Source organism: Procambarus clarkii, chromosome 46 (genome assembly GCF_040958095.1).
Source record: "Procambarus clarkii isolate CNS0578487 chromosome 46, FALCON_Pclarkii_2.0, whole genome shotgun sequence".
Lineage (NCBI taxonomy): Eukaryota > Metazoa > Arthropoda > Malacostraca > Decapoda > Cambaridae > Procambarus > Procambarus clarkii.
Window position 1 is genome coordinate 5,608,914 of NC_091195.1, and position 15,067 is coordinate 5,623,980.

Genomic DNA, 15,067 nt, shown 5'->3' on the forward strand with positions numbered 1-15,067 from the left:
TTAATGTGCCTTTAGGCGGCCCCTTTATGTGCCTCTAGGCGGCCCCTTTATGTGCCTCTAGTCGGCCCCTTTATGTGCCTCTAGTTGGCCCTTAATGTGCCTCTAGGCGGCCCCTTTATGTGCCTCTAGGCGGCCCCTTTATGTGCCTCTAGTCGGCCCCTTTATGTGCCTCTAGTTGGCCCTTAATGTGCCTCTAGGCGGCCCCTTTATGTGCCTCTAGGCGGCCCCTTTATGTGCCTCTAGTCGGCCCCTTTATGTGCCTGTAGTTGGCCCTTAATGTGCCTCTAGGCGGCCCCTTTATTTGGCTCTAGGCGGCCCCTATATGTGCCTCTAGGCGGCCCCTTTATGTGGCTCTAGGCGGCCTCTATATGTAGCTCTAGGCGGCCCCTTTATGTACCTCTAGACGGCCCCTTTATGTGCCTCTAGGCGGCCCCTTTATGTGGCTCTAGGAGGCCTTTTATGTGCCTCTAGGCATCCCTTTATGTGCCTCTAGGAGGCCTTTTATGTGCCTCTAGGCGGCCTCTTATGTGCCTCTAGGGGGCCCTTTATGTGCCTCTAAGCGGTCCATTTATGTACCTCTAGGTGGCCCTTTATGTGCCTCTAGGCGGCCATTTATGTGCCTCTAGGAGGCCTTTTATGTGCCTCTAGGCGGCCCATTGATGCACCTCTCGGCGGCCCCTTTATATACCTCTAGGCGGCCCTTTATATACCTCTAGGCGGCCCTTTATGTGCCTCTAGGCGGCCCTTTACGTACCTTTAGGCGGCTCCTTTATATACCTCTAGGCGGCCTTTTATGTGCCTGTAGGTGGCCCCTTATGCATCTCAAGGCGGCCTTTTATGTACCTCTAGGCTGCCCTTTATGTGCCTCTTGGCGGCCCTTTATGTACCTCTAGGCGGCCCTTTATGTGCCTCTAGGCGGCCCTTTATGTACCTTTAGGCGGCCTTTTATGTACCTCTAGGCGGCCTTTAATGTGCCTCTAGGCGGCCCTTTATATACCCATAGGCGGCCGTTTATGCACCTCTAGGTGGCCCCTTTATGTACCTCTAGGCGGGCCCTTTATGTGCCTTTAGGCGCCCCTAATGTGCCTCTAGGAGGCCCTTTATGTACCTCTAGGCGGCCCTTTATGCACCTCTAGGCGGCCATTTATGTGCCTCTAGGCGGCCTTTTATGTGTCTCTAGGCGGCCTTTTATGTGTCTCTAGGCGGCCCCTTTATGTGCCTCGAGGCGGCCCCTTTATGCACCTCTATGCGGCCCTTTATGTACCTCTAGGCGGCCCTTTATGTACCTCTAGGCGGCCCTTTATGCACCTCTAGGCGGCCTTTTTTGGGCTTCTAAGCTGCCGTTTTATGTACATCTAGGCGGCCCCTTTATGCACCTCTAGGCGGCCCCTTTATGTGCCTCGAGGCGGCCCCTTTATGCACCTCTAGGCGGCCCCTTTATGTACCTCAAGGCTCCCCTTTATATGCCTCTAGGCGACCCTTTATGTACCTCTGGGCGGCCATTTATGTACCTCTAGGCGGCCCTTTATGTGCCTCTAGGCGGCCATTTATGTACCTCTTGGCGGCCCTTTATGTGCCTCTAGGCGGCCCTTTATGTACCTCAAGGCGGCCTTTTTATGTACTTCTAGGCGGCCCTTTATGTACTTCTAGGCGACCTATTTATGTGCCTCTAGGTGGTCCCTTTATGTAACTCTAGGCGGCTCTTTATGTGCCTCTAGGCGGCTCTTTATGTGCCTCTAGGCGGCTCTTTATATACCTTCAGGCGGCCCCTTTATTTACCTCTTGCCGGCCTCATTATATGCCTCTAGGCGGCCCCTTTATTTACCTCTTGCCGGCCTCATTATATGCCTCTAGGCGGCCCCGTTATGTGCCTCTAGGCGGCCCCTTTATGTGCCTCTAGGCGGCCCATTTATGTGCCTCTAGACGACCCTTTATGCACCTCTTTATGTGATTCTAGGCGGCCCCTTTATGTACCTCTTGGCGGCCCTTTGTGTACCTCTAGGCGGCCACTTTATGTACCTCTAGGCGGCCACTTTATGTACCTCTAGGCGGCCACTTTATGTACCTCTAGGCGGCCCTTTATGTGACTCTAGTCGGCCCCTTTATGTGCCTCTAGTCGGCCCTTAATGTGCCTTTAGGCGGCCCCTTTATGTGCCTCTAGGCGGCCCCTTTATGTGCCTCTAGTCGGCCCCTTTATGTGCCTCTAGTTGGCCCTTAATGTGCCTCTAGGCGGCCCCTTTATGTGCCTCTAGGCTGCCCCTTTATGTGCCTCTAGTCGGCCCTTTATGCACCTCTAGGCGGCCACTTTATGCACCTCTAGGCGGCCTCTTTATGTGCCTTTTGGCGGCCCTTTATGCACCTCTAGGCGGCCCCTTTATGTACTTCTAGGCGGCCCCTTTATGCACCTCTAGACGGCCCCTTTATGTACCACTAGGCGGCCCTTTATGTACCTCTAGGCGGCCCTTTATGTACCTCTAGGCGGCCCCTTTATGTACCTCTAGGCGGCCCCTTTATGTACCTCTAGGCGGCCCTTTATGTACCTCTAGGCGGCCCCTTTATATACCTCTAGGCGGCCCCTTTCTGTGCCTCGAGGCGGCCCCTTTATGCACCTCTAGGCGGCCCTTTATGTACCTCTAGGCGGCCCTTTATGTACCTCTAGGCGGCCCTTTATGCACCTCTAGGCGGCCCTTTTTTTGGGCTTCTAAGCTGCCATTTTATGTACATCTAGGCGGCCCTTTTATGCACCTCTAGGCGGCACCTTTATGTACCTCTAGGCGGCCCCTTTATGTGCCTCGAGGCGGCCCCTTTATGCACCTCTAGGCGGCCCCTTTATGTACCTCAATGCTCCCCTTTATATGTCTCTAGGCGACCCTTTATGTACCTCTGGGCGACCATTTTTGTACCTCTAGGCGGCCCTTTATGTGCCTCTAGGCGGCCATTTATGTGCCTCTAGGCGGCCCTTTATGTGCCTCTTGGCGGCCCTTTATGTACCTCAAGGCGGCCTTTTTATGTACTTCTAGGCGGCCCTTTATGTACTTCTAGGCGACCTATTTATGTGCCTCTAGGTGGTCCCTTTATGTAACTCTAGGCGGCTCTTTATGTTCCTCTAGGCGGCCCTTTATGTGCCTCTAGGCGGCTCTTTATATACCTTCAGGCGGCCCCTTTATTTACCTCTTGCCGGCCTCATTATATGCCTCTAGGCGGCCCCGTTATGTGCCTCATGGCGGCCCCTTTATGTGCCTCTAGGCGGCCCATTTATGTGCCTCTAGACGACCCTTTATGCACCTCTTTATGGCCTCTAGGCGGCCCCTTTATGTACCTCTAGGCGGCCCTTTATGTACCTCTAGGCGGCCACTTTATGTACCTCTAGGCGGCCACTTTATTTACCTCTAGGCGGCCACTTTATGTACCTCTAGGCGGCCCTTTATGTGACTCTAGTCGGCCCCTTTATGTGCCTCTAGTCGGCCCTTAATGTGCCTTTAGGCGGCCCCTTTATGTGTCTCTAGGCGGCCCCTTTATGTGCCTCTAGTCGGCCCCTTTATGTGCCTCTAGTCGGCCCTTAATGTGCCTCTAGGCGGCCCCTTTATGTGCCTCTAGGCTGCCCCTTTATGTGCCTCTAGTCGGCCCTTTATGCACCTCTAGGCGGCCCCTTTATGCACCTCTAGGCGGCCTCTTTATGTGCCTCTAGGCGGCTCTTTATGTACCTCTAGGCGGCCCTTTATGTGCCTCTAGGCTGCCCCTTTATGCACCTCTAGGCGGCCCCTTTATGTATTTCTAGGCGGCCCCTTTATGCACCTCTAGGCGGCCCCTTTATGTACCTCTAGGCGGCCCTTTATGTACCTCTAGGCGGCCCTTTATGTACCTCTAGGCGGCCCCTTTATGTACCTCTAGGCGGCCCCTTTATGTACCTCTAGGCGGCCCTTTATGTACCTCTAGGCGGCCCCTTTATGTACCTCTAGGCGGCCCCTTTATGTGCCTCTAGGCGGCCCCTCTATGCACCTCTAGGCGGCCCTTTATGTACCTCTAGGCGGCCCTTTATGCACCTCTAGGCGGCCCTTTTTTGGGCTTCTAAGCTGCCATTTTATGTACTTCTCGGCGGCCCCTTTATGCACCTCTAGGCGGCCCCTTTATGTACCTCTAGGCGGCCCCTTTATGTGCCTCGAGGCGGCCCCTTTATGCACCTCTAGGCGGCCCTTTTTTGGGCTTCTAAGCTGCCATTTTATGTACCTCTAGGCGGCCCTTTATGCACCTCTAGGCGGCCCTTTTTTGGGCTTCTAAGCTGCCATTTTATGTACTTCTCGGCGGCCCCTTTATGCACCTCTAGGCGGCCCCTTTATGTACCTCTAGGCGGCCCCTTTATGTGCCTCGAGGCGGCCCCTTTATGCACCTCTAGGCGGCCCTTTTTTGGGCTTCTAAGCTGCCATTTTATGTACCTCTAGGCGGCCCCTTTATGTACCTCTTGGCGGCCCCTTTATGCACCTCTAGGCGGCCCTTTATGCACCTCTAGGCGGCCCTTTTTTGGGCTTCTAAGCTGCCATTTTATGTACCTCTAGGCGGCCCCTTTATGCACCTCTAGGCGGCCCCTTTATGTGCATCTAGGCGGCCCTTTATGTACATCAAGGCGGCCCTTTTTTGTGTCTCTATGCGGCCTTTTTTTGGGCCTCCAGGTGGCCATTTTATGTGCCTTAAGGCGGACTTTTTTTGGCCTCTTGGCGGCCATTTTATGTCCCTCTAGGAGGCCTTTTTTGTGCCTGTAGGCGACCCGTTTATGGGCTTTTATGGGGCCAATTTTAAGAGCCTCCAGGCGGCCATTTTTTTTGCCTCAAGGCGGCCGTTTTATTTGCCTCTAGCCGGCCATTTTATTTGCCTCCAGGCGACCCTTTATGTTCCTCTAGGCGGCCCTTTGTGTGCCTCTAGGCGGCCCCTTTATTTACCTACAAGCGACCCATTATGTGCCTCTAGGCGGCCCTTTATGTACCTCTAGGCGGCCCTTTATGTACCTCTAGGCGGCCCCTTTATGTACCTCTAGGCGGCCCCTTTATGTACCTCTAGGCGGCCCTTTATGTACCTCTAGGCGGCCCCTTTATGTACCTCTAGGCGGCCCCTTTATGTGCCTCTAGGCGGCCCCTTTATGCACCTCTAGGCGGCCCTTTATGTACCTCTAGGCGGCCCTTTATGTACCTCTAGGCGGCCCTTTATGCACCTCTAGGCGGCCCTTTTTTGGGCTTCTAAGCTGCCATTTTATGTACTTCTCGGCGGCCCCTTTATGCACCTCTAGGCGGCCCCTTTATGTACCTCTAGGCGGCCCCTTTATGTGCCTCGAGGCGGCCCCTTTATGCACCTCTAGGCGGCCCTTTTTTGGGCTTCTAAGCTGCCATTTTATGTACCTCTAGGCGGCCCTTTATGCACCTCTAGGCGGCCCTTTTTTGGGCTTCTAAGCTGCCATTTTATGTACTTCTCGGCGGCCCCTTTATGCACCTCTAGGCGGCCCCTTTATGTACCTCTAGGCGGCCCCTTTATGTGCCTCGAGGCGGCCTCTTTATGCACCTCTAGGCGGCCCTTTTTTGGGCTTCTAAGCTGCCATTTTATGTACCTCTAGGCGGCCCCTTTATGTACCTCTTGGCGGCCCCTTTATGCACCTCTAGGCGGCCCTTTATGCACCTCTAGGCGGCCCTTTTTTGGGCTTCTAAGCTGCCATTTTATGTACCTCTAGGCGGCCCCTTTATGCACCTCTAGGCGGCCCCTTTATGTGCATCTAGGCGGCCCTTTATGTACATCAAGGCGGCCCTTTTTTGTGTCTCTATGCGGCCTTTTTTTGGGCCTCCAGGTGGCCATTTTATGTGCCTTAAGGCGGACTTTTTTTGGCCTCTTGGCGGCCATTTTATGTCCCTCTAGGAGGCCTTTTTTGTGCCTGTAGGCGACCCGTTTATGGGCTTTTATGGGGCCAATTTTAAGAGCCTCCAGGCGGCCATTTTTTTTGCCTCAAGGCGGCCGTTTTATTTGCCTCTAGCCGGCCATTTTATTTGCCTCCAGGCGGCCCTTTGTGTGCCTCTAGGCGGCCCCTTTATTTACCTACAAGCGACCCATTATGTGCCTCTAGGCGGCCCTTTATGTGCCTCCTGTCGGCCATTATATGTGCCTCTAGGCGGCCATTTTATGTGCCTCTAGGCGGCCATTTTATGTGCCTCTAGGAGGCCATTTTATATGATGAGCCTCTACGCGGCCCTCCATCATTGCTCCTATAAGAGACTCTCAGGGGACGGAAGTTTACTTGTAGTAAACTCCATGTAAGTTGTTAATATTATACTGTGAATATTGTCCACAAGAGAGCGGAGGGGGAGAGGGCGATCTACACAGAAGCTCAGCTGGGAACCCTTGCAAGAAAATAAATAAATAATTCAAAGCCTAATTAATATGATATAGCAAAGTTCGTGGTAGGGGGGTAGCTTTGGTACTCTTTAAAGTTGTACTCCCTACATATATGCCATTCCCTGTTAGGCACATACCCAGCAGGAATTACTGTTAGAAATTAGGTGAGGCTAGCTCCCTGAGTAGGGTCTTCTAGCTCGCATAGACAGAGAAGCAAACATTATTTCTTATTGATACAGATTTATCATTTCATGTTCTATTTTGTGTTGATATAGTTAACAACTTATTATTACTACCTTCAATATAACTTTTCATCCTTTTGACAACATCAATAATATCAACTATACTTTCCGAAGAATGTGTAAACATAGCTTCCTTAATCTCTCTTAATAAGGGAGATTTCTAATTCCTGAGATCAACTTTGTCATTCTTCTCTTTATGGGTTCTAGTCAAATTATGTCCAGTATATTGTATGTTGACCAAACTGAACTGCATAATCTAAATAGGTCCTTACAAGAGCAAGATAAAGGCAGAGAATAACATTACTAAATGCTACACCGTATATTTCTGTGTGAGAAAATGAGCACCATTACTCTACCTAAACCAGAAGCCAACACCACAATGATCACAGGAGTTAGGTCAAAATATTGACAAGTTTTAAGTTATAAAATAAAACAAAATGCAGGAGGCAGATTTTGGAATTTTATTTGTTTTAGTGATCTCAAAAATGTATTTCTGACCCAATGTTTAACACTAACATCTTGTTTTAATAACGTTAAATTGTTCTTCCAGATGACAGAAATCTGAAGAGTATAAAGACAGAAGAAATTAACTAGTTAAAGAACAAATTGAAAATAACAAATAAAGCTGGAACCGAATATTGCATTAACATGTGAACACATTTTGTAAAATTTGGTTTATTTGGAAATCACTTATATTTTTGGTCAATTAAGTGACTGTATTATGGTTAATGCAGTCGGATCATCACCGATTAGATCCGAGTTTGATTCCCTGGCAGTGTGAGATGCTCAGCCTCCTGATACCTCTGTTCACCTAGCAGTAAACATTAACCTGGAAATTAGTCAACTGTTGAGGGATGCATCCTGAGGAAGGTCTGTCGTTGGCTTAGGAAGGCCCACACAAGCCTAACAAGCTGCCCGTCTCCGACAGTGAGAAACAATGTTATGTTTTTAAACATAATATAATAACAAAACCAGCGTGGGACATTTACTGCTTGTGTGAAACTTGACAACAGTTGTGTGAGGTGAGAATCATACGGCCCAATATGGCGGCCTCGAGTCCTGTTATCCAACTGGAAGATGTGAACAGACTGCGGTATGGACTGGCTGTGACGAAGGCAGGACGAGACGCGCTAGCTAGTGTGTTTATGTGGTCGTACCGGGGCACCTTCCCAGTAGTGACTTGCCTCACTCAGGACTTGGGGTACACCAATGCTCAGTACAGGCGTGTCTTTGATGATCACCAGAGGGATAAACTCGAAGCTTCTTCTGACGCGGCTACTTTTGACATCACCCTGTTGTATAAACTCCTGCAACGTGTGTGTGGTCTGGCTGAGATGAATGACCCCACGTGGACCACTCCAGGGCCTCAGGGACCATCACCTGAACACCTCATTTACAGCCTGAAGCAACACCGAAACACGTTGGCCCATGATAATGTGGGAATGTCAGAGCAAGATCTTACGTCAACACTGACGGAGCTCAGTGACTTATTGGCCAAGATGCTGGCTGAGGCCGGCGTCCGGTGTGGGACAAACAGCCAGGATGTGGACCACGTGACCAGAGATGTCAATAAGTATATTGATGGTCTGCTAGCGAAGGTCAGAGAGCCGCTGGAACCCTCAGATGTGGCGTACTTGCCTCAGCTCCGCCAGGAGATTAAGATGTTCAAAAGCCACATCACAGAAGAGGTTAAGCAGATGAGCAAGCAGGAGCTAACTGACGAGTATAAACTGCTGTACCAGATTGTTCCCGCACCCTGGCTCCTCCTCAACATTAACTACAACCCAACTCTTGCTTTTACACGACTACGACTCCTTGAAGATCCCGTCATAGGGGCAAGACCCTCCCATGCGGCCAAGGGTCAGGATAGCACAAAACCCTCCCACGCTGCCAAGGGTCAGGATATAGATTATGAACACATCTTGAGTATGAGACGAGAGGACGGTAGAGTCCCTCAGTGTGTCCTCCTGACGGGGGAAGGTGGTATGGGCAAGACAACTTTACTTAAGCTCATCCTCGAGAAGTGGGTAGAGGAACCTGCTGCCATACGTCACCTGGGCACTGTGGACCTCGTTTTCTATGTACAGTGCAGGGACTCACATCTTAATACCTTCGATGATCTCCTCCGCCAGTTACTGCCTCAAACACTTAGTGATTCTGGTGTCGACTTCCAGCTGTTTAAGGAGATAAGCTTGAGCTTAAATATATTAGTCCTGATTGACGGCTACGACGAGGTTAACGACCATTCAGGAAGGCTGGTGAAGGAGCTGTTGCACCTGCCTGGCAAGGATGTGAGGTTGGTGATAACCACACGGCCGGGGTGGGACCAACAACTGTCACAGCTCGTCCCACACACCAGACCTCGCTGCAACATCCTCGTCTTGGGCATCACTCCAGAACGTCGCGTGGAGTTCGCCGAGAGAACCATCAAGGTGCTGGTGGAGGAAGAGAGCCAACGGAGTGTCATCACAGGGAGGTTTACCCAGCAGCTGGAGCAGATGAGTCAGTTCCTGGGTGAGTACCTCAACACTCCACTCACCTTGACCTTGTTGGCGCTGCTGTGTGTCGAGGCTCCAGAAGAATTTAACAACCTCACCACAAACACTCAAGTCTACGAGAAGATTCATGACTTCATAACCAACAAATTAGTGTCCAGACTCACAGACAAACACGTGACCGAACCCAAAAGAAAATGTGACGAAAATGTGAAAAAGTTTTTGAGGTTCTTAGAAGAGATTAGTTTAAGAGGGATCCAGAGGAAGGAGTACGACCTTTGGCCGGAGACAGAAGCGGAGATTAGGGAGAAGTGTGACACTCTGGGACTGCCGCAGGAGGAGGTCTTGTCCAACTATTTCACAAGAACCAGCTACCGTCGGGGCCTCAGTGTGGTGTGGGTGTTTGGCTATTTTCACGCCAGGTACCAGGAGTATTGTGCCAGCAGGGGGCTGGTCGATCTCTTGTTGAGGGCTGAGCAAGACCGAGGTGATCCAGCATCACACCGTGTGTCAGGGGAAAGCTCTACAATCATTGACCTCTTGGTGGATGTTGTGGTGTGGGTGATTGGCTATTTTCACGCCAGATACCAGGAGTATTGTGCCAGCAGGGGGCTGGTCGATCTCTTGTTGAGGGCTGAGCAAGACCGAGGTGATCCAGCATCACACCGTGTGTCAGGGGAAAGCTCTACAATCATTGACCTCTTGGTGGATGTTGTACGTAAGGAAAAACGCTCCTTGGGAGATCACCTGAGAGGGTCAAAGTTTGATATTAGCGCCGTGCTACAAGAGTTTAGGAAGCGCCCCAGATGGCAGAACATTTTAGTCAGCACTACCGGGGTGCTGTGTGCCCGGAGAGTAGAGCACAGGTTCATTACTCACATAATTGACCTGTGCAAGATGGTTACACCTGAGACTGACGAGCTGTTGAAGCATGTAGCAGAGTCCCGCGGGAGTGAGCACGTCATCCGAGCCGTGTGTGAGAAGCTGCGTACAGAACAAGAGTGGAGAATAGAGAGTGTTGATTCGTGGGTTGTCCTGCCGCTTGTTCTTAAGAAGGTGACACCTAAGAACATTTACCTAAACATAAACGATACATCCCAACTAAAGCAGTGTCTGTCTACACTGTCAGTGCTGGCAAAAATGAAGGTAACCATATCCTTAGTTCTTAACTATAGTTTAGACAGCAAAGACGGAAATATTGATAAATCAAAACAATGTTTGGAGAGGCTGACAGCCCCCGGCAGTAAGTGTAAATTAGAGAAGTTTCGTGGTGACTTGTCTGAGGCAGCCATACCCCTCCTGCCTCACACCCTCAAGAGCCTCCACCTGGACCTCACACCACAGCAACTGACCGTCCTCAGCCGTCACCTGCCTCACCTTCCTCACCTGCAGCGTCTTGGTAAATATTCATATTTTCCACCATAATTTTTAGGGTTATTTATTAATACCAAAATTACGCAAAGGGCTTCATTCGTCATGTTTAATATAGTAATTCTGATTTACATTGTTTACATATATGTTTACAACCTTATGGACGAAAGACTCCTTATATTGTTTAAAAACATAATCACCTTAAGGGAGACAAACACCTTATATTGTTTACAAATATATTCATCTTATGGACGACAAACACCTGATATTGTTTACAAGTATAGTCACCTTAAGAGCGACAAATACCTTATATTGTTTACAAATATAGTCACCTTAAGAGCGACAAATACCTTATATTGTTTAAAAATATATTCATCTTATTGACGACAAACACCTGATATTGTTTACAAATACAGTCACCTTAAGAGCGACAAACACCTGATATTGTTTACAAATATAGTCACCTTAAGAGCGACAAACACCTTATATTGTTTACAAATATAGTCACCTTAAGGGTGACAAACACCTTATATTGTTTACAAGTATAGTCACCTTAAGTGTGACCAACACCTTATATTGTTTACAAATATAGTCACCCTAAGGGTGACAAACCTTCCACTTTGATTACAAATATAGACTTATTAAGGGCGACTACTCCATGAATAATAAATTTTCGAAACATTCCGCTGCTGTATATATTCTTGTGCATAAATAATTTCATGAAGTATTTAGCGACGCCATACTTTTGGTTCAGATGACTTACCACTTTGACTTTGACTCGTGGTACAGATCTCCTTTCACTGTGACCTAATTCCTGTTCAAGATGACCTTTCACTGTGACCTAATTCCTGTTCAAGATGACCTTTCACTGTGACCTAATTCCTGTTCAGGATGACCTTTCACTGTGACCTAATTCCTGTTCAAGATGACCTTTCACTGTGACCTAATTCCTGTTCAAGATGACCTTTCACTGTGACCTAATTCCTGTTCAAGATGACCTTTCACTGTGACCTAATTCCTGTTCAAGATGACCTTTCACTGTGACCTAATTCCTGTTCAAGATGACCTTTCACTGTGACCTAATTCCTGTTCAAGATGACCTTTCACTGTGACCTAATTCCTGTTCAAGATGACCTCTCACTGTGACCTAATTCCTGTTCAAGATGACCTTTCACTGTGATCTAATTCCTGTTCAGGATGACCTTTCACTGTGTCGTAACTCCTGTTTAAGAAGACCTTTCACTGTGACCTAATTCTTATTAAGATGACCTTTCACTATGATCTAATTCCTGTTCAAGATGACCTTTTACTGTGACCTAATTCCTGTTTAAGATGACCTTTCAGTATGACCTAATTCCTGTTCAAGATGACCTTTCACTGTGACCTAATTCCTATTTAAGATGACCTTTCACTGTGACCTAATTCCTGTTCAAGATAACCTTTCACTGTGACTTAATTCCTGTTTAAGATGACCTTTTAGTATGACCTAATTCCTGTTGAAGATGACCTTTTACTGTGACCTAATTCCTGTTCAAGATGACCTTTCACACTGACCTAATTCCTGTTCAAGATGACCTTTCACTGTGACCTAATTCCTATTTAAGATGACCTTTCACTGTGACTTAATTCCTGTTTAAGATGACCTTTTAGTATGACCTAATTCCTGTTGAAGATGACCTTTTACTGTGACCTAATTCCTGTTCAAGATGACCTTTCACTGTGACCTAATTCCTGTTTAAGATGACCTTTCACTGTGACCTTGATCCCTTGGTTAATTAGACCTTCCGTAACTTTGATCCTTAATTCAGGTGACCCATCTATCCCTGTGACCTTGATACTTGGTCCAGATGACCTTTCACTGTGACCCTGACTTAGTTTATATGACCTTCTAATGAGACCTTGACCATTGATAAAGATGACCTTGACCATTGATAAAGATGACCTTGACTGTGTCCTTGACCATTGATACAGATGACCTTGACTGTGACCTTGACCATTGATACAGATGACCTTGACCATTGATACAGATGACCTTGACCATTGATACAGATGACCTTGACCATTGATACAGATGATCATGACTGTGACCTTGACCATTGATACAGATGACCATGACTGTGACCATTGATACAAATGACCTCGACCATTGATACAGATGACCTTGACCATTGACACAGATGACATTGACCATTGATACAGATGACCTTGACCATTGATACAGATGACCTTGACCATTGATACAGATAACCTTGACTGTGACCTTGATCATTGATACAGATGACCTTGACAGTTAATACAGGTAACCTTGACTGTGACCTTGACGATTGATACAGATAACCTTGACTGTGACCTTGACCATTGATACAGATGACCTTGACTGTGACCTTGACCATTGATACAGATGACCTTGACCATTGATACAGATGAACTTGACCATTGATACAGATGACCTTGACTGTGACCTTGACAATTGATACAGATGACCTTGACTGTGACCTTGACCATTGATACAGGTGACCTTGACCATTGATACAGATGACCTTGACCGTGGCTTTTAAAAGCTATTAATACATAGTTTAGATGCTATTAATACTGTCCAAAATATGGACTTGTCATCAGGTAATAAACCCAGCAGTAAGGTGAGTGGATGGCTCAGTATGTCTTCTTGTTATATCTTAGAACATACCAGTAACGACCGTGACTGTATCTCAGTGTATGTCTTCAGGCATTAACCTGGACGCCACGGACTACGTGGTCCCGGACACCCTGGACGCCACGGGCTACGTGGTCCCGGACACCCTGGACGCCCCGGGCTACGTGGACCCGGACACCCTGGACGCCACGAGCTACGTGGACCCAGACACCCTGGGCTACGTGAACCCGGACACCCTGGACGCCACGAGCTACGTGGACCCGGACACCCTGGACGCCACGGGCTACGTGGACCCGGACACCCTGGACGCCACGAGCTACGTGGACCCGGACACCCTGGACGCCACGGGCTACGTGGACCCGGACACCCTGGACGCCACGGGCTACGTGGACCCGGACACCCTGGACGCCACGGGCTACGTGGACCCGGACACCCTGGACGCCACGGGCTACGTGGACCCGGACATCCTGGACACCCCGGGCTACGTGGACCCGGACACCCTGGACACCCCGGGCTACGTGAACCCGGACACCCTGGACTCCACGAGCTACGTGGACCCGGACACCCTGGACGCCACGGGCTACGTGGACCCGGACACCCTGGACGCCGCGGGCTACGTGGACCCGGACACCCTGGACTCCACGGGCTACGTGGACCCGGACACCCTGGACGCCACGGGCTACGTGGACCCGGACACCCTGGACACCCCGGGCTACGTGGACCCGGACACCCTGGACGCCACGGGCTACGTGGACCCGGACATCCTGGACACCCCGGGCTACGTGGACCCGGACACCCTGGACACCCCGGGCTACGTGAACCCGGACACCCTGGACGCCACGAGCTACGTGGACCCGGACACCCTGGACGCCACGGGCTACGTGGACCCGGACACCCTGGACGCCACGGGCTACGTGGACCCGGACACCCTGGACGCCACGGGCTACGTGGACCCGGACACCCTGGACGCCACGGGCTACGTGGACCCGGACACCCTGGACGCCACGGGCTACGTGGACCTGGACACCCTGGACGCCACGAGCTACGTGGACCCGGACACCCTGGACGCCACGGGCTACGTGGACCCGGACACCCTGGACGCCACGGGCTACGTGGACCCGGACACCCTGGACGCCACGAGCTACGTGGACCCGGACACCCTGGACGCCACGGGCTACGTGGACCCGGACACCCTGGACGCCACGGGCTACGTGGACCCGGACACCCTGGACGCCACGGGCTACGTGGACCCGGACACCCTGGACGCCACGGGCTACGTGGATCCGGACACCCAGGACGACACGGGCTATGTGGACCCGGACACCCTGGACACTCTGCCGTACCAGGGAAGGACGCTCCGCCTGATCATCAGGCGGCGCCTCACTGATGACGACCCCGCCATAGACTGGTGCTGCCACCTGGCGGCTCAGCTGTGTCCTTTCTCAAGAGGAGGGTATAGTTTCCTGTGGTTCTTTAACACGCGTCTCACCAGTACGTATTGACTACATTTTAACACGTGAATATCTGTAACTCAGTTGTTTAATTCACAGTGCTTCCAGTGGTTTCAAAAATATTTTTACATTAAAAGTCATGAATTAGAGAACTTATAATTCTTCTTGAGTAACTTTGAGCACGGTTTAGCGACCAAGAATATTCATTAAGCAAGCTTCACTGCTTATAAGATAACACTGATCAATATTTAGCCCAACATTGTCTTGCTTAATACAAGCTAGATTTACTTGATATAAGTTTTCTTTGGCATGAGTGTGTGACATAGACAGGTGTGGGTGGAGAGAGTAGCCAGGTGTGGGCTTTAGTGTTCCCTCTCATGTGCAGGTGTGGGTGGGGAGAGTAGCCAGGTGTGGGCTTTCGTGTTCCCTCTCATCTACAGGTGTGGGGAGGGAGAGTAGCCAGGTGTGGGCTTTAGTGTTCCCTCT

General features: G+C 50.1%; 1 protein-coding gene across 1 annotated transcript; it reads left to right on the top strand.

Annotated features, from left to right (window-relative positions):
* The first annotated feature begins 7,160 nt into the window (after nucleotides 1-7,160).
* LOC138350500 (uncharacterized) lies at nucleotides 7,161-14,740 on the top strand. Its single transcript, XM_069301520.1, has 3 exons — nucleotides 7,161-10,505; nucleotides 13,203-13,648; nucleotides 14,681-14,740. The coding sequence occupies exons 1-3, from the start codon at nucleotides 7,655-7,657 to the stop codon at nucleotides 14,738-14,740; spliced, it is 3,357 nt and encodes a 1,118-aa protein (XP_069157621.1). The 5' UTR covers nucleotides 7,161-7,654.
* Nucleotides 14,741-15,067: the final 327 nt, after the last annotated feature.